Consider the following 27,395-nt stretch of genomic DNA (forward strand, 5'->3'; position numbering starts at 1 on the left):
GTATTTGGGCTGTTCTTCCCATTGGGACATAACACATTTCAAGGGCTATCAAGTGAATGTGTACACCTGTCTCTTTGTCACTGAATGAAGCCAGTGATAAAGCATCTGTCTTAATATTCACAATGTCAAAATTGTAATTATGCTGTTTAACATACACTGTAGCTGGTTTCCACAAATTTACCACACCTGATTTTTCAAATTTATTGAAATGCAAATGCTGTTGCTCTGGGAATTACTATTAGGAAGTTATTGGATTTTGCATATTAAATATAATTTCTTCCACAAAAATAATTAAAGGTAACCTTTGCAAATTGGAAGCTCTGCTAAATCTGTTCTTATTTTGTGGCCAGTGTTAACTGCTTAGTAAATCTTAATGAAATTCAAGTCTCAGTGTCTGTATGTAGGAAGCACCAACACAACATTATGGATTTCCTGGAAGAAGATTGTTTCATCCCACTACCCAGAGTCAGGTTTAGGCAGGGATGGGTCTCTGACTACTGGGTGGTCACCAGTACATGACTGTTAATTGTCAAAAGTAATAATGGCCAACCTTTAAAAAACACCGTATGCCCGTGCCTTTGTTTTGAGACGTTCTGGAGACATCCTAGAATGAAGGAGAAACTCTGGGAACAGAGACTCCTTCCTTTACCCTGTAGGCTTTCAAAGCATGGGGGATCGTGAACGGCATAACCAGTGTCTGTGGTGTGTGGGTGTAGCTGTCTCTGTGTGTAACTCTACCTGTGCTTACAGTGGGGTGTGTGTGTGTAGGAGTGTATGATAGAGAAGGACAGAGTTCTAGTCTTCACTTTCTCTTTTGCATCTTAGGGCTTGCACAATACCAAGGAGATTCCAACATCTTTGAGAAAAACTAGTCATTACTTTAGAGGGGAAGACTTAATTTTAGTGGTATGTGACATGCAATCCTTTCAGAAATTCAAAATTAAATTTTGGGGAAAAGATTGAGCTGAAATCTGACAATCAAAGTCATTTATTGCTTTATTGTCAGATACCAGTAATCTGAAATAGAGATTGATTAAGTCTTTGGTTAAATATTTTGTTATATACTGCTCTCTCTTTCTCTGAGCCCCTTAAAAGCTAATCTTGCCTCTACCTGTTGTAAGCTTGTAGAGGACTCCTGGTTTGGATGAATGAATGAGTTGTGTAGAACTTATACTCTAGAAATGAGACTTAGACCTGAGAACCACCCCCCCGCCCCCCAGAACCCTGATAACCTTCTTGCCACATTTTTTGAAGTGTGAAAGAGATCCACTTCTCCTGAGAACTCACTTTGTGTCAAGTGCTTTCGTGTGTGTTACTTGATTAAATACATTCAATGACCCGTCCAAGGGGACTTATCCTCATTTGTATAGACAAGACATTTGAGCCCCCGCAGTCTAAGGTAACTGGACTAAAGCCCTTTAGCTAGTGAGCAGCAGAGTTGAGATTCGAGCCCAGGCGTCTTCTTCTCTTGCCTCTACCCAGCCAATGGCTGTGTGTAGCCTCACTTTGGAGCTGAGGCAGGCTGCTGGCAGGTCCTCCCGGCACGGAATGGGAGTTTGTGTGCCACAGGGCGAGGGGCGGGCACGTGGGTGGCACGGGGACAAGGCTCTGTCCTGTCATGGTGGACAGCCACTAGGTATGCAGGAACGCTTCTACCAGCACTGAAAATCTGCATTTGCCCTGTGCTTTTTGTTACAAGGCCCTACTAAGAATACCATACAGGAGTATTTCTGCTAGGAAATAATATGAACAATAGAAATACAGATGAGGAAAATGAGGTTCTAGGGGATTAACGAAATAGCCTCCTGAAAACCACACGTTTCTGGTAGAGCTGAGCTTTGAACCAGGCTTGTAGCTTTAAAGTAAATGGCTGTGTGCGTGTCCCTTCTCCTGAGCTGCCAGGCCGAGCCACCCTGGCCAGCTGGAGGGTAGAAAACTTGTTCCAGTCCTGGGTCCTGTGCAGCCTCTGCCAGGTCAGCTTTTGTCCCTGGACTTCAGTTTTATTAGTCTTGTGATATGATTTTCTCATTTCTCCTTTATTCCTGAGAGACAAGCCGTGAGGAAAAATTGAATAATAAAGTAAAATCTCATTATCAAATGCCTCAGTAGTCCACATATTAGGTTATTTTTTAGGGCAAATATTTTTTCCTCCATGCAATGAAGTACAGACTATCCAAGTCTTAGATTAAGTCTGTTGCAAGGAGATCTTATCTTCATACTCCAAATCATTTATAATAATGGAATTTTGCTCTCTATACAGAATTTTGAAAAGATTTTCAGGGGAGAGATGTTGCTATTTGTATTACCTTGTGTCCTACCTTTAGAATAGCTAAAACTGTTGAAAGTTCTCAAATAATTTTTTAAAATATATTTACTTGTATTTAGTTAGTAATTATGTAATTTTTTATGTGATTGGCATTGTTCTGGAAAACTTAGAAACATTCATACTTAACATTTATAATAAGCCTATAAAGTGGTCATTGGTATTATTGTTGCTTTAGTAATGAGGAAGCTGAGATACAGAGTTTGAGTGATGTTTCCCGGGGTCAGAGAGCTAGGATATGACATAGCTGGAATTTGAACCCACTGTCCAGAGCTTCTTATTAACAATATATTAATATGTAAAAACAGCAAAATTAAAGTTGATAAATGATACTTTTCTTATCAAATAGCATTGTTAGATTTCTATATAATTTTCATTATTTATGCAGGGAAATATAGTTAAATTTCAAGTGAAAGCAAACCTCTTAACTCTTTGCCCCTCAACTTGCTGCCCTCCCCCTGGTTTTCATGAAGTCTTGAATGCGGAGTATATACACTCATGGATAGAAACTGTTATTTTCACTCCACATAGTAAGTCATTATCCCCAGTTAGCCTGATGAGAAATTGCTTGTTATGAATGTTTCAGGCCTCTATTTCTTATAAAAATGAATGGGGTAGTAAGGAGGGGAAGTTTTCATGAAGCATGTAGGAGGTAAATTTGGCTTTTTTCAGTCTCATTTGGTCTCTTCTGGGGAGGGATTCACCAACATGTATCCTGTGCTGCTGCTGCTAAGTCGCTTCAGTCGTGTCCGACTCTGGGTGACCCCATAGACAGCAGCCCACCAGGCTCCGCCGTCCCTGGGATTCTCCGGGCAGGAACACTGGAGTGGGTTGCCAAGTATCCTGTAAATGTAGGATAAATAGGTTGAGGCCATTAAAAGGCTTTTTCCCATTAGATGGTGCTTCTTATAGTGAATCAAAGTAGTCACTTAGAAATGCATTTTCTCTGTACCTAAATGACACTTTCCTTGAAATCCAAGAGTCATTTATTGGTTCAAATTCAACAGCTGTGGAATAAATGTTTAGTAGAATGAATGTTGACTAAAATTCAGCAAATTAAATTACAAGGTTCCTTAAGAAGTTTAGTTTATCCCCAGGGAAAGCTCACGCTGTTGCCTCCTCATAGACTCATAAGGAAGTAGTGCTGTGCCGGGGGATTCTGGCTGCTCTGAATCTTCTGGGTCTTGCTGGCACAGGTGGGGTGGGCTGAATCAGTGGCTGGTTGTGTCACAGGGCTCAGAGCACGGTCTCACCAAGTGCCCCAGTGGGAGAGGCTCTCCGACCTGCCTCGTAAGTACTGCATGAGGATGTGTCGATTCATGTAGAAACTTTGCCCTCAGTACTTGAAGCCAACACAGTTTTATTATTTAGTTGTAGAGCTGACAACATCCGCATCCTCAGTTTCTAACCCATCATTCTATTTAAATCCAAACCTGATTCCTCCTCTAATAAATTCTTTCTTTCTTGGTTCTCTCTCTGAAAAATCTTCCTTATGTCAGCTGAGGGGAAGAAAAGTGCAACATGAGAGCTGTGAGTCAAGCTTTATTTGGTGCTTGTAGAGAGCGGACTGGAGGCTGAGCGATGGTCTTTCAGATAGCTCTGAGGACCTGCCCCTAAGGGAGTGTGTGCAAACACACATCTCTGTAGAAGCTTGCTGCTAGTCACGAGAAGCAGATGTCTCCATTAATGATCGTAGTGCTTTTCTAGTTTGAGAAGATGCAAGAGATCAAGTTCATAAAATATTCTCCTGAAAATGTCTATCTGAAGGCCTGTTCTGCCATTTTTTCCCAGAGCACAGAGTGCCTCAGTCCCAGTCTCTGTCCCGAATCCCTTTCAGAGTATGTTGATGGTCAGCAACTTTAGTGGCTAGTGGCTTCATTCTTGCAGAACCAGATGATGGGTGACATTCTTTAGCTGGCACTTGTATCTCACCTAAATCTTTCCTGTTGGACTTTGTTACTTCCTTGCTTAGCATTGCAATGAGATTCATTTGAAGGTCCTGTATAATCTACGTGAGTCTGTTTTTTTTTTTTCTTTCTCTCCATACACTGCAGATATTCTTTATGAGCTGTGCTTTAATTTTGTGGCTGTGTGGTCTTACCTGTATTACTCAAAATGTTGTATTTTCAAGTGGCAGGACAGCACTACAGATGAGTCGAGATCTTTCTATTCAACTTCCCCGGCCCGATCAGAATGTGTCAAGAAGTCGAAGCAAGACTTACCCTAAGAGAATAGCACAAACACAGCCAGCTGGTAAGTCGCAGAGCCCCCAACTCCTCAGTGTAACCTTGCATTTACTTTTAGGCTGTTGGTATGGCATATTCTTAAGTGGTGACTGTAGCCTTGAAAGGTTTTAACTGTTAACACTGGAGTTTTCAATTTGACCCAGAAAATGTCCAAGCAATCAGAAATTATTCATAAGTTGACAGGTAATCCATTTGAATCAGTGTAACTTGCTTAATGACTATACAAAATAATTCATTTTTTGAAGGGGTTAAATAAAATCACAACTGAGCAATTTGGTGTAGCTGAGATTAGAATTAAAACAAAGTCTTAGCAAAATTCATTAAAATAATACTGCTGGTGTAACAGTCTGTGAACAATTCAATTGGTTTTCTATCGTCATTGGTTTCATTATGTAGTATAATAAAGTGCATATACAAACATACATACCTATGCACGTAAACATAGATGTATATGTATGTATGAGGGCTTCCCAGGTAGTTCAGTGGTCAAGAATCCACCTGCCAATGCAGGAGACTCAGGAGATGCGGGTTCTGTCCTTGGGTCAGGAAGATCCCTTGGAGGAGGAAATAGCAACCTATTCCAGTATTCTAGCCTGGAAAATTCCATGGACAGAGGGGCCTGGCAGGCTGCAGTCCATGGGGTCGCAAAGAGTTGGCTATGACTGAGCATTACACATACATATGTGTGTGAAACTGAAAATCACTCAGTCGTGTCCGACTCTTTGTGACCCCATGGGCTATACAGTCCATGGGATTCTCCAGGCCAGAATGCTGAAGTTTGTAGCCATTCCCTTCTCCAGGGGATCTTTACAACCCAGGGATCGAACCCAGGTCTCCCACATTGTAGGTGGACTCTTTACCAGCTGAGCCACCAGGGAAGCCCAAGAATACTGGGGTGGGTAGCCTATCCCTTCTCCAGCAGATCTTCCCAACCCAGTAATAGAACTGGGATCTCCTGCGTTGCAGGTGGATTCTTTACGAGCTGAGCTACCAGGGAATCCCCATATATGTGTATATATATGTGTACACGTGCACACACACACAGTTTAACCTAGTCTGTAGCCCCAGAAGTCCCTGCTATTTGCTTGATCACATTCTCACCATCTCCTCTTGTCCCAACTGGCAAAAACCCCCATCTGACTTTGTGATAATTATTTCCCTACTTTTCACTATATTTTTACTGCTTATGTAGCCTTCTCTGAACAAACTAGTTTATTTTGCCTGTTTTTAAAGTGTAATATAAATGAATCGAGGGTGTTCTTTTAAAGTGCATTCATTTTTCTTGTAGTGAATTTTCTGTTGTGTGACAACTTCTTTATTCATTCTACTGTTGATGTACATTGGGTTATTCAGGTTTTTTGTTTATAATGCACACCACTTCTTAATAAAGTCACCTAATCCATCAGTTTTAACCTGTGTTCAGTGCTCAGAGCTCACAGATTTTATTCTATAAAGTGATAGTACTGACTTTGGTTTGTGGCTTCTTACAGATCACCCTTGTCTAACACTCTCCACAGGCTTTTCACATATATTATTTCACTTGAGCCTCACAGTAATCCTGGAAGGGAGGGCATGGCAAAGTCTGTGTTTCCATTTTACAGAGTCCCAGTAGCTAGACAGGAGTGAGGCTGGGATGAGAGCCCAGATCTCCTGGGTCTTTTTGCCATATTGTATGAAATGAATGGAATTTTTAATAACAGTAATTAACGTCTGAACATTGTATGACAGCTGGCAAAGCATTATGACAGCCGTTTCTTTTAATCCTCGTTCCAAGCCTATGAGGAACATGTTTAAGTTTGCTCCACTGCTGCTGGCTGTGAGAATGTCACCTGACTTATTTAGAATTTCTAGAGTGAAATTAAATCTGATTGTTGGTCCCCTCCTCTCACTGGGCTGAGCGGAAATTAAATTCTTTCTGATGATTCTAGAGTGGCAAAAATTAGACATGATTTAATTTTACAATAGATTACCGTGCCACATAAGTAATATCATTATCCCCATTTAGCTGTTGAGGAAACTAAGATTATAAAGGTAATTTAGCCAAGATTACATAATAGGCAGGTGACTTAAGACAGAAATTTTAGCCTTGAAATTTAATATCTTTATCTTAATATTTTTGTGATTATCCTTGTATCTGATCAGTATTAATCCTTTGGATCAAGTGCAGTGTGCTATAATTGATAAGCAACTTTCAGATCATCTTGTATTTCTGAAACACCGGGCCTCATGAAATTATTCTGAGACCAACTGAGAATATCAAAAGCATTCCTTGTGTCAAATCAACATTTCATTCCACTTGAGATGCTGGAATCACACATGCTTTTTACACAAACCTGCTCAGGTTGCTCCTTTTCCTCTCCTCATGTGCTCTTAGAAAAATATCTGCCTGTACAGCACTCTGTCTGTCTGTCTGTCTCTCCTTGTAAGCCTAAATTCCAAAAGCTGATTATTTTAGGGACAGAGGTTTTGTCTGTTTGTTTCTTTGCTGGCTTGTGTAGAATCCAGCCAAGTGCAATTTTCAGAAACCTGCCTGAAACTGTGTTGAGCCTCATGTTTTTTCCCTTCCTCTATAGTGTTGCATTAAAACACATTCCTTCTAGGGTGAGGGCTTCCCAGGCTCAGCGGTGAAGATCCGCCTGCCAAACAGAGATGGGGTTTGATCCCTGGGTTGGGAAGATCCCCTGGAGAAGGAAATGGCAACCCACTCCAGTATTCTTGCCTGGGAAATCCTATGAATAGAGAAGCATGTCAGGCTCCATGGGGTCACAAGGGTCAGACAGGACTTAGCAACTGAGGAGGAGCTTGAGCTGAGGAGGTGGCCACACACAGCCCAGAGTGCTCTAGGACAGCCTCTCAACATCAGGTCAAGCATCTTCATAAAATGTTGCACTTGTTATGCTTTTATTATTATAAAAGTACATGCTTGATTTAGAAAATTTAGGAACCTCCAAACCTCCCCGTTCAAAAAAAATCTTTCATATTCAGTTCCATTCTCTGAATGTTCAATCACTGAGTCATGTCCGAATCTTTGTGACCCCATGGACTGTAGCAAACCTGTCTCCTTTGTCCTCTGCTATCTCGCGGAGTTTGCTCAAAGTCATGTCCATTGCGTCAGTGATGCCATCTATCTATCTCATCCTCTGCTGCCCCCTTCTTCTTTTGGCTTCAGTCTTTCCCAGCTTCCGCATCTGCTAGTGCTGACACTATTTTATATAGCCTTCTGGTCATTTGTATATCTTTTCTGCAAAAATCATATAGAAGTATTTTACAGCCTACTTTTTATTTAATTCTGTTTCATGAAAATGTTCTAACAAGTTTTAAGTGTTCTTATACAACACCATTTTAATGTCCCTATGATTTTCTGCTACACAGATGCATAGACATGACATAATTTATTCAATTAGTCTTTAGATTTTGGATATTTAAGCTGTTTCAAAACTTGAAGAATATAAATATAACTAAAGTGAATATCTTTGAAGTAATATCACTAAATATTCATGCTAATTTTGTAACTGGTATCTTTTTATTAAAAAAAAAAATGAAAGTCACTCAATCATGTCCAACTCTTTGCGACCCCCATGGACTATACAGTCCATGGAATTCTCCATGCTGGAATACTGGAGTGGGTAGCCTTTCCCTTCTCCAGGAGATTTTCCCAACCCAGGGATCGAACCCAGGTCTCCCACATTGCAGATGGATTCTTTACCAGCCGAGCCACAAGGGAAGCCCATTCAAGAAAAAAAGAGCCATAAAATGCTGTGTTTAAAAACTAAGACTTTGACTGTATGTACCTATCAGTTTTACTTTTCAAGCCTGTATGCTGCAAAACTGTGATGTGTTCTGTGAACCCAGGGGTGACCCTGCCCTTGAGACCATGACTGTCTGGCTGGAGAAGGACCATTTAACAATGCCATTGATGCAGTGTACTTCAGTTGCTGTCATGCACAAATGAAGACTATTGTGGGGGCAGGGAGAATGCTGTTGTATGTGTCTTTGAATGTTGTATATTCTTTTTCCTCTAATTCAAATGTACTCTGCTTTGAGCCTCAGTTGAACCCAGCTGGTCAAGACCCGATATCTAAGGTCATGGTGGGGTTTGGACTTGGAGCAGAACATTTGAAGAGGTCGCTCTTGTCTTCACATTTATCAGTCACTTTCTGCTCCTTATCCTATCCACCAGTTCCCTTGAAGCAGGGCAGTTCTGTGTGAATCTGGGTCCCTGTGTGTAGAGAGGGGAAAAGTCATGGGTGAGCTGGAAGCCTCCTATGCTGAGAGTCAAGCCTGCCCTTTAAGGCTCTGCTGCTGAGAGGGGTGGAGGGGAGGCTGCTGTGAGGGGGTGGCCTGCAGGTCACTAGGCCACCCAGCCCTCCAGCGTCCACCTCCTTCCCCACCAAGCCCTTTCTACTGCTCCAGGCAGCTCTTCCAGGCCTGTCACTTCTGATTCCCATACTCCCAGCTCCAGAGCTGCCTCCTCCTCCAAAGCTCCCTGTTCCTGAGACTCATTCATGGGTGGCTGGGCAGGAAAGGAACAATTGCTCAAAACAGTAGGTTTTTATTATTATTCTTTTAACTAACCAAAGAAAAGCAAAAGTATTACCTTAATTCTTGTCACAATCGCTTTAATTTTAATTTGAAAAATTTGACAATTAAAATGGTAGAAAGCTTATTTTAAAGCATAGAGAATGTTTATTTTATTAGATTGTACTGTGTTTCACAAAAATGGAGCTGGGGTTTAAAGGGAAGATAGATTAAAAAAACAACAACTCTGTAAGATCAGCTATGAATTTTCATAAATTGAATTCTGGTATTCTCTCTAAAACTTTAGAACTACAGTTCCAAGAGTTATCGGCATAAATTCTCACCTCTTATTTAACATTTATAGGCACTAAAAAACAAGTTAAGATAGAAAGGGAACTTTGGCTTTTTGTTACTTTATATCATTAATTTCTTTGAGCCCCTTTTTTTGGGGAGTGGGGCAAGAATACCGGAGTGGGTTGCCATTCCCTTCTCCAGGAGATCTTCCCGACCCAGGTTTTGAACCTGGGTCTCCTGCATTGTAGGCAGACGCTTTATGACTTGTAACTGTAGAAGACATTCTTTTATTTCTTCTGAAGTTAAAGTAGTTCAGTCAGATTCAATCACTATTCCTCTTAACCGGTATCCGAGTTCTCTGATAATTTAAAAAGTCTGTTTGTTCATTTCTTGATCAGGAATAATAAATACCCTGGTAGTTCAAAAGCCACTGTGATTAGAATCCACTGAGATTAGGCCTTGGCACCTCTATGAGGAAGTGCATTCCAGAGTCAAGAGCCCTGCACCCGGCCTGCCTGCTGCCCCACCCAGAGGAGTTCAGCGCCAGGGCAGGCATCCAGAGCATTCCTGCAGATCTGCCCGGCAGAGGCGTTCGGGGTAAAGCAAGAGGCCAGATGGCAGGAAGGAAGAGTGCATGTTTGTCCAGCCCTTTCTCTGGCAAGTTCTTGGCACCTCGCGTAAGTGGGTTCATGTCATAGAAGAGCTTCTGCTGTAAGAAGGGCAGTAAAGACAGAATGTTTAGCTATAATCTGTAATTGGCTATTTGAAAAGCAATGGGGAAACCATTCACAGTGGATAAACAGTGCTGCGATTGTCTGGTGCAGCATTTTGAGTTTTTAAGGATATCATACTGATGAACAGAGAAATAAATAGGTGCAGTGTAGTCCTTCAGGCAATTGAAAAGCCGGTTCAGGTGACATTTTGGCATTCTGGAAGTCTCTGCAGACACAATGCAAAAGGGATCATGACAATGACTTGTGAGTGAGGATGGTCTGGAAGCAGACAGCTCTTGCTCAGGCCAAGCCAGTGTTTCTTTGCAGGAAAGAGGACTCAGTGTTGCCAAATCTTCCACTGTCTTAAGGGAAGCATGGAATTTGGGTATTTATAGGAACTTTCCAGAGTTTTAAGTATTGGCAATTAATTTCATTTTGAAGAAAGTCTCTGTTTGCCAAATGAAACCTTCCTAAAGGGCCACTATGGCTTGAGGGCTGCCTCTTCGGAACCTGATTGACAGAGTTGGTATGAATGACCGGCCCACCTGCCCTGGGGTCTCTGTGGTTTCTGCAGCATCTCCTGTAGGGTCCCTAAGTCAGCTTCTACAGTCCATGACTCCCCGCAGGAGCACTTTGTAGCTGGTAGGTGAGTTGGCAAGCTCCAGGGGTTGATGGTGCCACACAGCTCTAAAGCCCCTAGCAAATGATTCGCATGTGGGAAGCTGACCGACGCTCACTGGTGCCCTGAGCTGGTGCAGGCCAGAGTGGGAGAGCCCGAGAAATGCAGGAGAGCAGCCCGAGCAGGAGAGACCGTGAAGTACACTCTCACCATTTTGGTGCAGGAAAACTCCCTGGGCTGCTGGGAGATGGTAATGTCAAGAAAGTAATAATCACTCGTTGAGCCCTTGCTCTGGTTGACATGTGCCAGATGTGAGGGCAGCAGAAGCCCAGCTTGACTTGTGGTGATCAAAAATATATTTTATTTATTTATTTATTTTTTCAAAAATATATTTTAAAATAAAAAAATTTTTTAAGGCAGTCGAAAAGCCAGCTATGTGAGTACAGACTGGCGTATCAGACTTAGCTCCATCTTGTAAATCTGGGTTCAGCCTCAGTCATTCTTGGACTAGTTGTGTGATGTTATGAAATCACTTAACCATCCTAAGCCTCAGTTTTTTTGTGAGTCCAGTGGTGGTATTACCTCCTGCCTCACAGGTTGTTGTTGTGAGGCTCCTGCCTCACAGGTTGTTGTTGTGAGGCTCCTGCCTCACAGGTTGTTGTCATGGGACACAGCATCATGTTGAGAATGTGGAAGGGTGCTTTCCACATTCTTTAGTTTCTCTTTCAAACTTCTCTTTAGTTTCTTTCTCCTAAATCAAAAGGAGTCTTTCTATACATAGTGGGGACCAATCTGTGAGTTCACCTGGCAGTCTTTGAATTATATTTATCATATAGCATCAGTTTCACATACAAAGGTTAATATCATGTGGAGGAGGTATGGCCTTTTGGGAGTGATGCGTGGACAGAGTCATTGAAGTTCAATGAATGGGCTTCAGAAAGAAACTGGTTGCCACTGGATTGGTACCAATTTATTCTGGGAGATTAGGTATAAACAATATGAAGGAAGTGGGCAGGTCAAAGTGCTCCCTTTGGGGGCAAGTGTATTGCTTCCTTCTTCCCCAGCCTGCCCAAAGACCTCTGGGCACCCAACGGCTGCTGTTGTCAGGCGGTATTAGGAGCCCAGAGCTGGGGGTGTCCTACTTACCCTGTTCCTACTCCTCAGAGTAATCATTTTTCTCCACTTATTTTTAACCCCTACTCCATGCTCACCGTTCTCCAGGCTCTCTAACCCCCTGGATAGGCTATGGCTGTGAGTTGAGAATAACAAACTCCTTACAGTGAATCCATACAATGAGATTGTATGCTGTTTTTAAGGTTCACATAGTTAATCATTTCATCCTCTGTGTAAGGTGGTTTTCCCTACTTGAGGTGATTAGGCACTAGGCCTACCCAAGTGCATTTTTCACACTGAGCCGACAGTGGAAACAGAAGATAAAGGGCAAAGCTGAATGGGCTCGGAGAGGGAGTCAGAGTTGTTGAGTGAAGAGGAAATAGCAGTCACGGCTGTGGATCTGTGATTTCATAAGTCAAGTCACAACCTCAACATGTTGTTAGATGAGCAGCAGCCTCACTTCTGCCGTATGAGCAGGCCCGTGGCTGTGTTTGTCATCACGAGAGACTGGCAATTACCTAAATGTCCACTAGTAGGGCCCTGACCTGATGAAATAATAGATGTGCACCCCTGGGAAATACCACATGTCTTTTAGAAGAAATTTGAGGGCAGGATTTGACTTTGTGTTGGCCGACTGTAGTCCCTCCACGTCTGCTGCAAAAGGTCAGATCCCCTGGGAGCTCCCCAGGCAGAGGATTGTTACTAACTAATAGTCGTTGAGCATCTCTGCATGCCCTGCAGTGTACTGGGCACCCTGCAGGTAGTGTTGCCCTCATGTCCTTTAGAAGATGCTCTGACTCACAGTGTGCAGGTCAAAAGTCAGAGGCAGGGACTTGTCCAGCACCCCAGAGCTGGATATGAACCAGGTCACTGTGGAGAGGGAACAAAAAAGAAAGTGATAAATTGGCATCGATATGAAATGATTTCCAAGATACAGTGTAAGCAAGGGGGAAAAAGGGCAGGGGTAGTGGGTAGCAGCAGGCAATACACTCCCATTACATAAAAATATGATCAAAAATAGAAAATCAGAAATGGGAGACAGATATGTTTACTCTGTTCTTTAATAGTTATTTGCATTTTTACCATGTTGTACTTGAAAAAAGCCCTTCAGATAATTGTCATGAGTGTCTTAAGTTCACAGAGTAATTTCAAATGTCCATTTAAGTTTCCAACGGATAGATTCTTGAAAAGCTCAGATGAGGACACTGATATTGTGCTAGGATGCATGCATGATAATTTATGAAAGATGTAATAGAACAATACGAGATGGATCATCCAAGTTCAAATGTTAGGATTACTACTGTACTGTAACAGATACAGCCCAGGTCTTCAAGGCAAAGGCAGTAGACACACTTATATCTGTGCATTTAAATGTAAGCCTTAAAGTATAGGAAATTGCAAGTCAAAGGAGGAAGACTTACCTAGCACCCACATATGTTTTTGGATTAGATGAAATAGAGGATAGTCACTTGTGTTGTAGGCAAGGAAACTGAGGCCCGAAGAGGTGAAATGATTTGCAACTGTAGCAAGTTCTGGAACCTGGAGGTTATCTGGATGAGAATCAGTAGGTGCTGTCTGGGAAAAGATTGATAAAATTGATAAAAATAGCTCTCACACCTACTGGGCACTTAGGCATTGTGAAGCTTTTGCATGTTTGTCCTCTCTAGGTCAGCTGAAGACAGGAAGGGAAGACATTAGTAAAATTCTCATATAAGGAAATTAGAAAAGGCATTCTCACCCAGAGTGTAACAATTATGTGGGTAGTTTTGGAGATGATTTCTAGAAAATTTAGGAGAGTGTTAACTTTGTTTTAGAGAAAGTGTGACTATGACTTTCCTCCTTCAAACTGGTAAGTCAGAATTAGGTCATCTATTGAGGTGTGGTCCAAATCTGTGAGCCCACTTTCTCTTCACCCTAAGAATTCCTGCAACTGATGATATAAACCTTTGCATTGAGAAGGCATGTGGGACAGTGGCAGGAAAAAAAAATGTATCTGATTTGAGTAGATTTGAATTCCTGGTCTAACTTGTGACTGTGACTTGTAACACATCATTCAACATGGCTGAGCTTTCATCTCATTGTCCATGAAGTGAAGCAATTCTTTTGGTAAAAAGCTGTGAGGAAGGTAGGTATTATCCTCATCTTACACATAAGGAAACTGTAGCTCAAAAACATTGAACACTTATTCAGAGTTACACAGATAGTAAGAGCAGCAGCAGAATTTGAACTGAAGTTTTTGGAATATAAAGGCACATCCTTGGAAAGTAAATGGAAAACAAAAAAGTGAAAAGTATTTTGAAAATAAGTATATGTCCTCTATTTTTCCACTATTGTGTGATTTCTTTGCTTCACTAGATCTGCTGTTTCAGCAGGTATTTTTGAAGATAGTACATTTATAGAGTAGCAGCAAATCATTTTGTTTTTTATATCATCAAGTTGTTTACAGAAAATATTTAAGTTCTTTGGGACACTTTACCTAGCAAAGAGGGGAAATGACAGTAACTGTATTAATTGCAAGGAACATTAGGTCCCAGAGTCTGGGGTATGTTTGTTCAAGGTTGTCTTCCTTTGTTGACACCCTTTTCTATTCTGCCTTGAAGCTAATGTTTATTTTCATTCTATAAAAAATGTCTTAATATATGGAAGACTGGTTAGATTTTCTCTAAAAAGTTAATGTTTCCACTCTTTCTGGGAGTGTTTAGCATTCCATGCATAGCTATCAAAATTAAAAAAGCAACCAAGGCTAAAGGTATACTGTATATTCCAGTTAAATAGCATAGCTTTAGTGAGTTACCATAAATGACATTTTTGTTCCCTTTACTTTCTCATTCAGCAAGAATTAATTGAACACTTGTTTGTCATAAGACTTGTGATGTTGTAATTAATAATAATTAATCATTTGGCCTTCCAAATGATGGGAAATTAATCATTTCCCCATTTCTGGCACAGAGCTCCTTAAACACTTGGAATTTGCTAAGTGATAAGAACTTTAAATGTGAAAGGAGCGTCATTTGTTACTCAGAACAAGCCCCTTTTCACCACATCTGAGTTTATGGTGATGAGATGACTTCTGGGAAGCCCCAGACAAGGAGGGGTGCTAACTGCCAGGGGAACTAAACGTGAACAGAGGGTCAGAAACTTCTGTCTCATCTGGTGATGTCTGGGGAGGGGAGAGACGCTGGAGGTTGAATCAGTCCCTCATGGGCAGTAATTTCATCAATCATGCCTATTAATGAAGCCTCCCAAACCTAGAAAGGATAGGGTTCTGAGGGGTTGGTGAACATATAGATGTAGATGTGGGAAGAGTGGTGTACTTTCAGCATGGAAGGTCTCTGTCTCTTTCCATGTATCTTTGCCCTGTGCCTCTCTTCATTTGACTGTTTTTGAGTTACATCGTTTTACATGTAACAAATCAGGAATCTAGTAAGTAACTGAGGTCTGAGTTCTGTTAGCTAATTTAGGAGATTAATTTTAGAAGGGAGTCTTGGGAATCTCTGATTGGTAGCCTGTTGGTCAGAAACACAGGTAACCACCTGGACTTGCATCAGACATCTAAAGTGGAGGCAAGAACCTAGAGCCTGTTATGCAGAGTGAAGTAAGAAGAGGAAAAATAAATTCTGCATAGTAACACATATATATGGAACCTAGAAAGATGGTACTGACTAATCTACGTGCAGGGCAGCAACAGAGACACAGAAATGGAGAACAGACTTGTGGACACAGCAGGAGAAAGAGAGAGTAGGACAAATAGAGTAGCATCGAAACACATGCATTCAGTTCAGTTCAGTTCAGTCTCTCAGTTGTGTCCGACTCTTTGCGACCCCATGGACTACAGCACGCCAGGCCTCCCTGTCCATCACAAACTCCCGCAGTTTACTCAAACCCATGTCCATCGAGTCGGTGATGCCATCCAACCATCTCATCCTCTGTTGTCCCCTTCTCCTCCTGCCTTCAATCTTTCCCAGCATCAGGGTCTTTTCCAAGGAGTCAGCTCTTCGCATCAGGTGGCCAAAGGATTGGAGTTTCAGCTTCAGCATCAGTCCTTCCAATGAACACCCAGGACTGATCTCCTTTAGGATGGACTGGTTGGATCTCCTTGCATTCCAAGGGACCCTCAAGAGTCTTCTCCAACACCACAGTTCAAAATCTTCAATTCTTTGGCGCTCAGCTTTCTTTATAGTTCAACTCTCATATCCATACATGACTACTGGAAAAACCATAGCCTTGACTAGACGGAACTTGTTGGCAAAGTAATGTCTCTGCTTTTTAATATGCTGTCTATGTTGGTCATAACTTTCCTTCCAAGGAGCAAGCATCTTTTAATCTCATGGCTGCAATCACCATCTTCAGTGATTTTGGAGCCCAAGAAAATAAAGTCTGTCACTGTTTCTACTGTTTCTCCATCTATTTGCCATGAAGTGATGGTACCAGATGCCATAATCTTAGTTTTCTGAATGTTGAATTTTCAGCCAACATTTTCACTTTCCTCTTTCACTTTCATCAAAAGGCTCTTTAGTTCTTCTTTGCTTTCTGCCATAAGGATGGTGTCATCTGCATATCTGAAGTTATTGATATTTCATCCAGTCCAGCATTTCTCATGATATACTCTGCATATAACTTAAATAAGCAGGGTGACAGTATATGGCCTTGAATCTATTTGTCACTTCCACTGTATAATCGTAAGGGATTTGACTTATGTCATACCTGAATGGTCTAGTGATTTTCCCTACTTTCTTCAATTTAAGTGTGAATTTGGCAATAATGGAGTTCATGATCTGAGCCACAGTCAGCTCCCTGTCTTGTTTTTGCTGACTGTATAGAGCTTCTTCATCTTTGGCTGCAAAGAATATAATCAATCTGATTTTGGTATTGACGTCTGGTAATGTCCATGTATAGAGTCTTCTCTTGTGTTGTTGGAAGAGGGTGTTTGCTATGACCAGTGCATTCTATTGGCGGAACTCTATTAGACTTTGTTCTGCTTCATTCCGTACTCCAAGGCCAAATTTGGCTGTTACTCCAGGTGTTTCTTGACTTCCTACTTTTGCATTCCAGTCCCCTATAATGAAAAGGACATCTTTTTTGGATGTTAGTTCTAGAAGGTCTTGTAGGTCTTCATAGAACTGTTCAGCTTCAGCTTCTTCAACATTATTGGTCAGGGCATAGACTTGGATTACTGTGATATTGAATGATTTGCCTTGGAAACGAACAGAGAACATTCTGTCACTTTTGAGATTGCATCCAAGTACTGCATTTTGGACTCTTTTGCTGACTATGATGTTTACTCCATTTCTTCTAAGGGATTCTTGCCCACAGTATTAGATATAATGGTCATCTGAGTTAAATTCACCCATTCCAGTCCATTTTAGTTCGCTGATTCCTAAAATGTCGATGTTTACTCTTGCCATCTCCTGTTTGACCACTTCCAGTTTGCCTTGATTCATGGACCTTGATTCATGGAGAAGGATAAGAGGCTTATGGAAGCTTCTTGATGGGAGAGACTGACAGGGGAAAACTGGGCCTTGTTCTGATGGGCAGGGCTCCTGGTGGCTCAGAAGGTAAAGCGTCTGCCTACAGCGCGGGAGACCCGGGTCCAATCCCTGGGTCGGGAGTATCTCCTGGAGAAGAATATAGCAACCTACTCCAGTATTCTTGCCTAGAAAATCCCATGGATAGAGGAGCCTGGTAGGCTACAGTCCATGGGGTCACAAAGAGTCAGACATCACTGAGCAACTGCACTCACTCACTTGCTCAGTAAATCTTTAATACAATTTTCTGTTGAAGCAGGGCTGTGTTTCCTCCCTGTTATTTACCTGGGGCCAAACTATGGTGGAGGTAGTGAAGATAATGGCGACCTCACTCAAAAGGTCGCATGCCTGCACTGCTGCACCCAGTGCCCCTGACCCTGCGCAGGCCACCGCCGACCCCTGCCTCTGCCAGAGACTCCTGGACACTCCTGGGCAAGTCTGGGTCAGTCTCTTGTGGGATCACTCCTCCTTTCTCCTGGGTCCCAGTGCACACGGTTCTGTTTGTGCCCTCCCAGAGTCTGTTTCCCCAGTCCTGTGTGAGTTCTGGCAGCTCTATGGTGGGTTAATGGTGACCTCCTCCGTGACAGCTTATGCCATGCTCAGGTCTACTGCACTCAGAGCCCTGCCTCTGCAGCAGTCCACTGCTGACCCACATGTTCACAGGAGACACCCAGACACAGTTCTGTCTCCGTCTCTGTGGGTTCCCTGGGTCCTGGTGCACATAAAGTTTGTTTGAACCCTCTGTTGGGTATGGGGTTTGATTCTAAACGTGATTCCGCTCCTTCTACCGTCGTGCAGGGTCTTCTCTTTTGCCCTTGGATGTGGGGTATCTCCTCACAGTTGCTCCAGCTCTGCAGAGCTGCATATACATTACCATATGTAAAATGGGTACACAGTGGGAATTTGCTATATAACACAGAGAGCTCAACCTGGTCCTCTGTGACAACCGAGCGGGGTGGGGTGGGATGGGAGGTGGGAAGGAGGTTCAAGAGGGAGGACACAGATGTTATACCTATGGCTGATTCATGTTGATATAAGACAGAAACCAATACAACATTGTAAAGCAATTATCCTACAATTAAAAATAAAGAAGGGGGCAGTCTTATGGGGCTGAGCCTTTAACCTGTTTGTTCTGATGCTACCCAGGTAGATAGTATCAGGACAGAGTTGAATTTCAGGATAACCAGTCAGTGTCTGCTGAAAATTGAAGAATTACTTGATAGTGTTGGAAAAAACACCCAGTATAGACCCTGTTCCATGGAGCAAGACTTGTCCCTGATCTAGAGGAACTTCATCATATAAAAAGAATATACCACTTATTTAGCACTTGCTAAATGACAAGCACTATCTAATACTTTCTAGAAATTATCTGTTGATGGGTGGAGCTGTGTTCCCTCCCTGCTGTTTACCTCGGGCCTAACTATGGTGGAGGTAATGAAGATAATGGTGACCTCCCTCAAAAGGTCTCATGCATGCACTGCTACAGTCCCTGCCCCAGCCCTGCAGCAGGCCACCGCCAACCCACGCCTCTGTCAGAGACTCCGGGACACCCACAGGCGAGTCTCCTGTGGGGTCACTGTTCCCCCCTCCTGGGTCCTAGTGCACAAGGCTCTGTTGTGCCCGCCAGGAGTCTGTTTCCCAGTCCTGTGTGAGTTCTGGCAGCTCTGTGGTGGGGTCAATGCTGACCTCCTCCAAGAGGGCTTGCACCATACCCACACCCAGAGCCCCTATCCCTGCGGCAGACCACTGCCGACCCGCACCTCCACAGGAGACGCTCAAACACAGTTCTGGCTCAGTCTCTGTGGGGTCCCTGTATCCTGGTGCACACAAGGTTTGTTTGAGCCCTCTGAGCATCTCTGGCAGGAACGGGGTTTGATTCTAAACGTGAATTTGCCCCTCCTACCATCTTGCTGGGGCTTCTCCTTTGCCCTTTAACGTGGGGTATCTCCTCACAGTGGCTTCAGCGCCCACCGTCTTACGGGGATTTCTCTGACCTTGGACATGGGGTATCTCCTCTCAGCTGCTCGCTGCTCCAGCGCCGCACAGTAATGCTCAAAATTCTCCAAGCAAAGCTTCAACAATACATGAACCATGAATTTCCAGATGTTGAAGCTGGTTTTAGAAGAGGCAGAGGAACAAGAGATCAAATTGCCAACATCCGCTGGATCATCACAAAAACAAGAGAATTCCAGAAAAACATCTGTTTCTACTTTATTGACTATGCCAAAGCCTTTCACTGTGTGGATCACAATAAACTGGAAAATTCTTCAAGAGATGGGAATACCAGACCACCTGACCTGCCTCTTAAGAAACCTGTATGCAGGTCAGGAAGCAACAGTTAGAACTGGACATCGAACAAAATGTTCCAAATAGGACTGGTTCCAAATAGGAAAAGGAGTACGTTAAGGCTGTATCTTGTCACCCTGCTTATTTAACTTATATGCAGAGCACATCATGAGAAACGCTGGGTTGGATGAAGCACAAGCTGGAATCAAGATTGCTGGGAGAAAAATCAATAACCTCAGATATGCAGATGACACGACCCTTATGGCAGAAAGTGAAGAACTAAAGAGTCTCTTGAAAATAAAAGAGGAGAGTGAAAAAGTTGACTTAAAGCTCAACATTCAGAAAACAAAGATGATGGCATCTGGTCCCATCACTTCATGGGAAATAGATGGAGAAACAGTGGAAACAGTGGCGGACTTTATTTTTCTGGTCTCCAAAATCACTGCACATAGTAACTGCAGCCATGAAATTAAAAGATGCTTGCTCCCTGGAAGAAAAGTTGTGACGAACCTAGACAGCATATTAAATAGCAGAGACATTACTTTGCCAACAAAGGTCCGTCTAGTCAAGGCTATGGTTTTTCCTGTGGTCGTGTATGGATGTGAGAGTTGAACTGTAAAGAAAGCTGAGCACTGAAGAATTGATGCTTTTGAACTGTGGTGTTGGAGAAGACTATTGAGAGTCTCTTGGACTGCAGGGAGATCCAACCAGTCCATCCTAAAGGAGATCAGTCCTGGGTGTTCATTGGAAGGACTGATGCTGAAGCTGAAACTCCATTACTTTGGCCACCTGATGCGAAGAGCTGACTCATTGGAAAAGACCCTGATGCTGAGAAAGATTGAAGGTAGGAGGAGAAGGGGATGACAGAGGATGAGATGGTTGGATGGCATCACCAACTCAATGGACATGAGTTTGAGTAAACTGCGGGAGTTTGTGATGGACAGGGATGCCTGGCGTGCTGCAGTCCATGGGGTCACAGAGAGTCGGACATGACTGAGTGACTGAACTGAACTGAACTGAGAAATTATCTAATGTCATACTCATATTCACTATATAAGGAGTTTGCTATATCTCCATTTTATAGATGAGAAACCTGAGATGCAAAGAGATTTAATAACTTGTCAAAGATCACACAGTGGGCTAATTGGCATAGCTAGAAACGAATCTGAGTTTATAAGACTTGTATGCTTAACCACTTTGTCAGACCAAAGAGGTAAAAGACGTACCAAAATCAGGCACGTTGTGGAGTGGAGCACTTTCTGTTGTAAGTGTCCAGGAAGGTAGTTTGCTTATGACTAAAGGTATGATCTATGATGCTGTTATGAAGGAAGCAAATTCTGAAGGACTGGTGGCCTGGGACAGAAGATTTCAGCTCCTGACTAGGAGGGGATGCTGGAGGGTTTTCTCAGGGTTCTGTAGACCCAGGACGTTTTGATAGACTAGATTTTCAGATTCTCTTTCCTGGAAGGAGCCTGCCTGTGATAATAGGCTTGCCCCTTCCCAATGGACTTTTTCCTGTTTTCCAAAAGTAGTCATTTTTCCCACTCAGAATCTGTTATACTGTTTTGTGTTTAAATGTTCAACCTCCTGGGCTGATGTTGGAAAAGTAAAATGACCTTGATTATCAAGTGACACATCCTTGTATGTCATTTTCTCACTTTGACTTTCAGCAGAATTGATGAAGGACCCAATTGATTTGCCATCTAATAGAAAATTTGAAATACTTTTAGATAACATATCATTACTTGTAGAGTTATAGGTTTACATGTAACTTGGAAGTTCTTTGGGACACTGGTGATGTCCTTATGACAGTACTTAACAGAATAATATAAACCTCTACTTAATGTGAACAAGAAAATCTATTGAATAAAAATAATACTAGAATTGTTGCTAAGCTGTTTTATTTTAGCACAAAATAATATTCTTGAATGGGTATGATCCAGGTTAATCATGGAGAAAACAAGACTATCCTGTTTATCTTATTAAAAATTACTTTTCAATAAAAACTTACTTTTTACATTTAATAATTACTTATCAGCATTGATGTGGTATAGCATGCTATTAGTAATTGTAATGATACCTTGGTTTAGAAAAAATATTTACCATGTCGAGCTTTATGGTCATGGGAAATAAACCTTTTACTTTATTTCTATTTTTCTGTCACAAAAATAAGATATAGTGATGAATAAATACTTCCAAGCATAAAACATTACTTTGGGATATATTTTTGCAGAGGAGATGAAATTGAATTGCAACTATAAGGAGAATAGAAGATTGCTGTGAAATTTTCAACTGATAAACTCATTTCATGTATTTTTGTTTGCTTATTTTTGTAATTAAAAAAATTTTTAATCAGAGTACGATTAATTTGCAGTGTACTGTTAATTTCTTTGTGCAACGATGTGAATCAGCTATAACACACACACATATCCCCTCCCTCTACATCCCATCCACCCCTCTAGGTCATTTCATGTATTTTTAAAATGAATGACTGTGGATATCAAGGTTCAATGGTATTTTATTACACTGGATATATTTAAGAGAGTCATGAAACAGTTTCATTTAATTAATTTTTTGTTTAACATTTTTTATGAAGTACTGTTGATTCACAATGTTGTGTTAATCTGTACTTATAGCAAATTGATTCAGTTCTGTGTGTGTGTTCTTTTTAAAAATGTTCTTTTCCATAATGGTTTATCATAGGATATTGAATACCATTCTCTGCTATACAATAGGACGTTGTTTACTCATTTTGTGTCTTCAAGTTTGCATCTGCCAACCTTAACCTCGCCTACTGCATACCTCCCCAGCCCCCTCCCCCTTGGCAACCACCAGTCTGTTCTCTGTGAATAAAGAGACTCAAAAGTTACATCTTTTTATTAAAAACTTTTAAAACATTGTTTATTTTAATTTAATATTGTGTTAGTTTCTGTCATATATCAACATGAATCAGACATAAGTATAAGTAAAAACAGTTACATTTTAAAATGTTGGTATTTACTATATGTTGCAAATGACATCCTTTTGATACTCTTTAAACTTCTGATGCAAAATGTTAGACATCATCTTAAAAACATGCACTGAGTGAATCATTTTCCAAATTCTCTTAGTGAGTACTTGTGTGAAAAGTTTGAAGAACACTGAGTTAAGGCCTCCTAGATATGAGCTCAACTATGGAAAAACCAGACAAACCAAAAATTTTCTCAATTTTGCCTTAGCAAAATAAACCCTTTAAAAGTGATCTTTACATACAATTATATGTATTTTGTGTTTGTATATACTTTATATGGGGCTTCCCAAGTGGCACAGTTGTAAAGAACCTACCTGTCAATGCATGAGACAGAGGGGATGCAGGTTCGATCCCTGGGTTGGGAAGATCCCCTGGGATAGGAAATGGCAACCCACTCCAGTATTCTTGCCTGGCAAACTCCATGGATAGAAGAACCTGGTGGGCTATAGTCTATGGGGTTACAAGGAGTCAGAAGTGACTGAGCATAAACACCCTTTATATACCACTGTAATGACATCAAATGAAACCTCTAAAGCAGTGGTCTAGCACACTCTTCCGGAGAAGGAAATGGCAACCCACTCCAGTGTTCTTGCCTGGAGAATCCCAGGGATCGGGGAGCCTGGTGGGCTGCCGTCTATGGGGTCGTACAGAGTCGGACACGACTGAAGCGACTTGGCAGCAGCAGGAGCCGCAGCACTCGCTTCTGGAGCAGAACCAACTTTGTGTCTGGTGTGGAACTGTTCACCTGCTCTAGACCAACTGAGCTTAAATGTGGGGCCTGAGAAAAGATGGCTGGAGGAGGTTTGCTCTAAACCGTGTGACCCTGCTAGTGGGGGTGTGGGGGGCTGGTGGCCGTGGGGGAGGGGGAGTGGGAGAGCAGCGCCCGGATGGGATGTGAGCGTTTATTCAGTTCTCCTCCGTCATACTGTGCTCTCATATCACAGGAAGAAAAACTTGGAGACTAAGAGCTTTGCCACACCCCTTGCTTCCAGACAACCATTCACAGAGCCGTGTTGGCACTGGCCCTGGGACGGCTGAGAGGAGAGATAGGCACCCCTCTACCGTTAGCGTGGCTGGCAGCCCCCCCAGCACACACAGGTGTGGATCACAGGTCCTCCAGATAGTGCAGCCCCTTTGTTCCACTCTGAGGGTCTAAGGAGAAAACAGATGCTCGGACGTGCCTGTTTCGGTTTTGAAGCAGTATTCTGACCTACAAAGAAGGATGTTGGTGCCCACCTCTTGGTGTGTGTGCCTTGGTAGCTCGGGCAGAGGATGAAATGCCGTCGTCTCTCCCTCTCCCAAGCTGACCGTGTTGGTCACGAGGGAAGCAGAGGAGTCCAGGAGCGCGCTGGGTCAGGGAGGGAGAGACTGGGAACAGACCAACCAGGAGAGGGATCTTTCCTGCACAGACGTATTTTCCCAGCAGCTTTCTCATCCACACCCACTCTTTATTATCTACCCTCCAGCTTTCTAGCAGAATGCTTTGTTTGATCTTGCAGTTGACATGTAGCAAAATCAGTCTTAAAAGTCAGTATGTTTGTTGTAAAGAGGTAACTATTTAAATACCACCCTTAGGACTTTTGAATGCAGAAACAGAAAGGCAAGGGTCTGGCTGCCTCTTTGGGATGAATGGGCTGAGGTCAGGCATTTGAACTTTAAAGAATTAGCCACTGTACACTGAAATACTTTTTATTTTCCAAATCATGTGTTTTGAAATTTAATTGCATTGTACATAATTTAATGAATATCAGTTTTGGCAAATATAAAACCTTTCATGATGATAGGAAAAATATATAAAGTTTCCATGGCCATTTTACTGTTTGTAATTTGTGATGTTAGAAAAATATATTTTGCCAAGTTTTCTGTCATCTGCCATTTTTTCCCGTAGTACCCACTTTATAAAGTTGAAAAACCAAAGCAAGGTGATGTTATACTATCAGTGTGAGAACTAGAGTTAAAATATATTTCCAGTTACTGAAATTCTTAATTCATAAGTTAAGAATTAAGAATTCATTCTGAGTTCATCCTCCATGCCCACTCTAAATTCAAAGCAGTGGCAACATTTAAGTAAACATCAGACATTTAAACTAAGGTTGGCAGGTATCAAATTAAACTATGAACTTTGCTGGTGGTGGTTTAGTCGCTACGTTGTGTCCGACTCTTGTGACCTCATGGACAGTAGCCTGTCAGGCTCCTCTGTCCATGGGCTTCTCCAGGCAAGAATACTGGAGTGGGTTACCATTTCCTTCTCCAGGGTATCTTCCCAACCCAGGGATTGAACTCAGGTCCCCTGTATTGCAGACAGATTCTTTATCGACTGAGCTATGAGGGACCTTGTGAGACTCATAATGCTATTTACATGCAAAGTGTTTTTGTAATTGAGCATCCCCATGTGAATTCAGTACCTCATCTTGAAGTCTGGACATCACAGGGTGACTTTTAAGAATCTCCCCCAGACCAAACAGCTAAACAGACCCTGGGAACGTTGGTTCTATTTCTGACAGCTGCTCTTCCTGCATGGAAGGCGAGGGTCGCTTAAGATGAGGGCATTGAACTGTGAACAGAGCCAAACTGCACAATAGCGTGGTCATGGTCCGCTGCACACGGGCTGAAATCGTTTGCATGTGGGGTGTTAAAGGATGAACAGATGAGCCCATGGAACGCCAAACAGTGGGCTGCAGCGCTGCCTGGCCCGTAGGGAATTGTGTGGGCCCATGCCACGCTGTAGCGTTTAACAGCCCAGAGACAAAACAGTCACAGATCATGAACTAGACTTGGCCCCTTAATAAACTGTAGCAGTCTCCTCATAAACTTATTCTTCTACCTGTGACCAGTCTCATGAGTGAAACCCTTGGTCTTTTGGGGGAGGCGGTTACCACACCATGTGGCATGCAGGATCTCAGTTCCCTGACCAGGAATGGAACCCATGCCCCCTGCAGTGGAACGACAGAGTCTTAAACACTTGACTTCCAGGGAAGCCCCAGGCCTTTGTTTTTTTTTGTGAATGATATGTAAGTTGAACTGGATGCTTCTAATTCTAAATGACCTTGCTAGGCTTAATATGTTATGTAAAACAAAATGCAGATTTACTTAGGAGCCTTGGTAATCATATGTGGATAACTGACTTTTGTTGTAGGTCAACTGCTGCTTGCTTTTAAAAGACTAGAGAAGAGTAGCATGCTATAGCGGAAGGCTGCCGTGAAGCCCTGAGAAGTAGCCCAGGCTTGTAGGGTATGGCTGCGTGTCGTCTCGTCCCCTGCATTTTCCATCCTGCCACATCCAGATTTTTTTGTCTTAGTTTTGACACTTTTTAAACCTAACATTATTATCCTCAATTTTCCCTTCTAGTGGGAAAAAATAGCAGAAACAGAAAGACATCCTCTATAATAGCAGACCGTCACTGAATACTCACCATGTATAAAACACTGTGCTGGAAACCACGGGGCCTCAGTGATACGCCCTTCATTTTATTAAGATTTTGAGGCCTTATTCACTTTTATTAATAATTTTATTGTGTATATTATAAATATTTTTTGAAATATATATATGGCCATTTGTGTTTCTGGATATTTTAGATGGAAAACAACTGTTTGCCCTTTTCTAAAAGAAAGAGTTGCCCCACATGGAGTGATTTGTATAGTGAAGGAAAACTGCCCTTAATGATTTATTTCTCGACTTGAGAAGTAGTTTAATAGCGATTCACTTTATAATAATTTGTTAAACAGTTCACATATGTATGTTATATTCTTTTCTGGTGGTCTGTTATAATTTACAATGAAAAAAGAGTGTTGAAAACAATTTCTCCAGTCTCAAAATTTCTTCTGGAACAATGCCTAAAATTCCGTTGTTATCAATTAATTATTTTAGTTAATATTTGGCTTCTCCTTTTTGTCTTTAAAATGCAACTGTTTTGTGACCAGTTAATACATGAAGACATGAGCCCTTTAGTATAGTTGGTTTGTCAGATCACCACTTCTCTGTAGTTCAAGAATCTGAGCTTACGTAAGAGGGCTGGTTCTGGAAGGTAGGATAATGAGGGGAGGAAGCGTTTTGAAAAGGAAAGCAGTTAGTGCATGTCAGCAAAATGGAAACTCGGTAAGCCTAAAGGATGCATAACCATCTCTCTCACCTTTGCAGATTTCAGTAAGCAATATTTAATTGCTTAGCTTTCTTCTTAAATGATAGTATGATTAAAAAAAAAAACCTCACTCATTTGACGTAATTAGGACAATGGTTAAAATACAGTATTTTTAAAGTATAGTTATTACTTTCAAGTGCATATTTACTAACATAAAGCTAATAAGTATTGCCTACTTAGAGTTTTTAAAGAACCCTAAATTCATGAGTAAAAAGAATAATTTATAATTAAGGTATGGATATTACATGAATGGATACTTCAGAAAATCTCCCTGTAAGTTAAGGCTTGTAAGTAGCTTTTTTTCTTGCAGTTTGTTTTCCTAGTAAGGCTTTTACACTTCAGGCTTGTCCAGTTCACATACTTACAGAGGAGGGAAATGCATATAAATAGATTTTTTGGGGGTTAGTAGTATGCTGTTTTGAATATAAAAAACCATAAATTAAATTGGATTACCCTGTCTAGTTACTATGTGTTTGAGTGTGTTATATGACTGTTATGTTAGTAAAATAGTCTTGTCAGTGAAGCAGTTTATTTTGAAGACATTTGCCTATTGTGTTAGTCATTGTCTTAGAGAGCTTGTGTGTGATTTTTTCCCCTGAAATTCTTTGAG

General features: G+C 41.8%; 1 protein-coding gene across 7 annotated transcripts in view; it reads left to right on the forward strand.

Annotated features, from left to right (window-relative positions):
• EPB41L4A (erythrocyte membrane protein band 4.1 like 4A) overlaps positions 1–27,395 on the forward strand; it is a 261,537-nt gene that overhangs the window by 183,399 nt on the left and 50,743 nt on the right. For all 7 annotated transcript variants that reach the window (XM_065941619.1, XM_065941623.1, XM_065941620.1 and 4 more), the window contains exon 12: positions 4,455–4,576. In XM_065941619.1, the coding sequence (XP_065797691.1) occupies positions 4,455–4,576 (122 nt within the window). The remainder of the gene's footprint in view (positions 1–4,454; positions 4,577–27,395) is intronic.

This window comes from Muntiacus reevesi, chromosome 7 (genome assembly GCF_963930625.1).
Source record: "Muntiacus reevesi chromosome 7, mMunRee1.1, whole genome shotgun sequence".
In the NCBI taxonomy this organism is placed as follows: domain Eukaryota; kingdom Metazoa; phylum Chordata; class Mammalia; order Artiodactyla; family Cervidae; genus Muntiacus; species Muntiacus reevesi.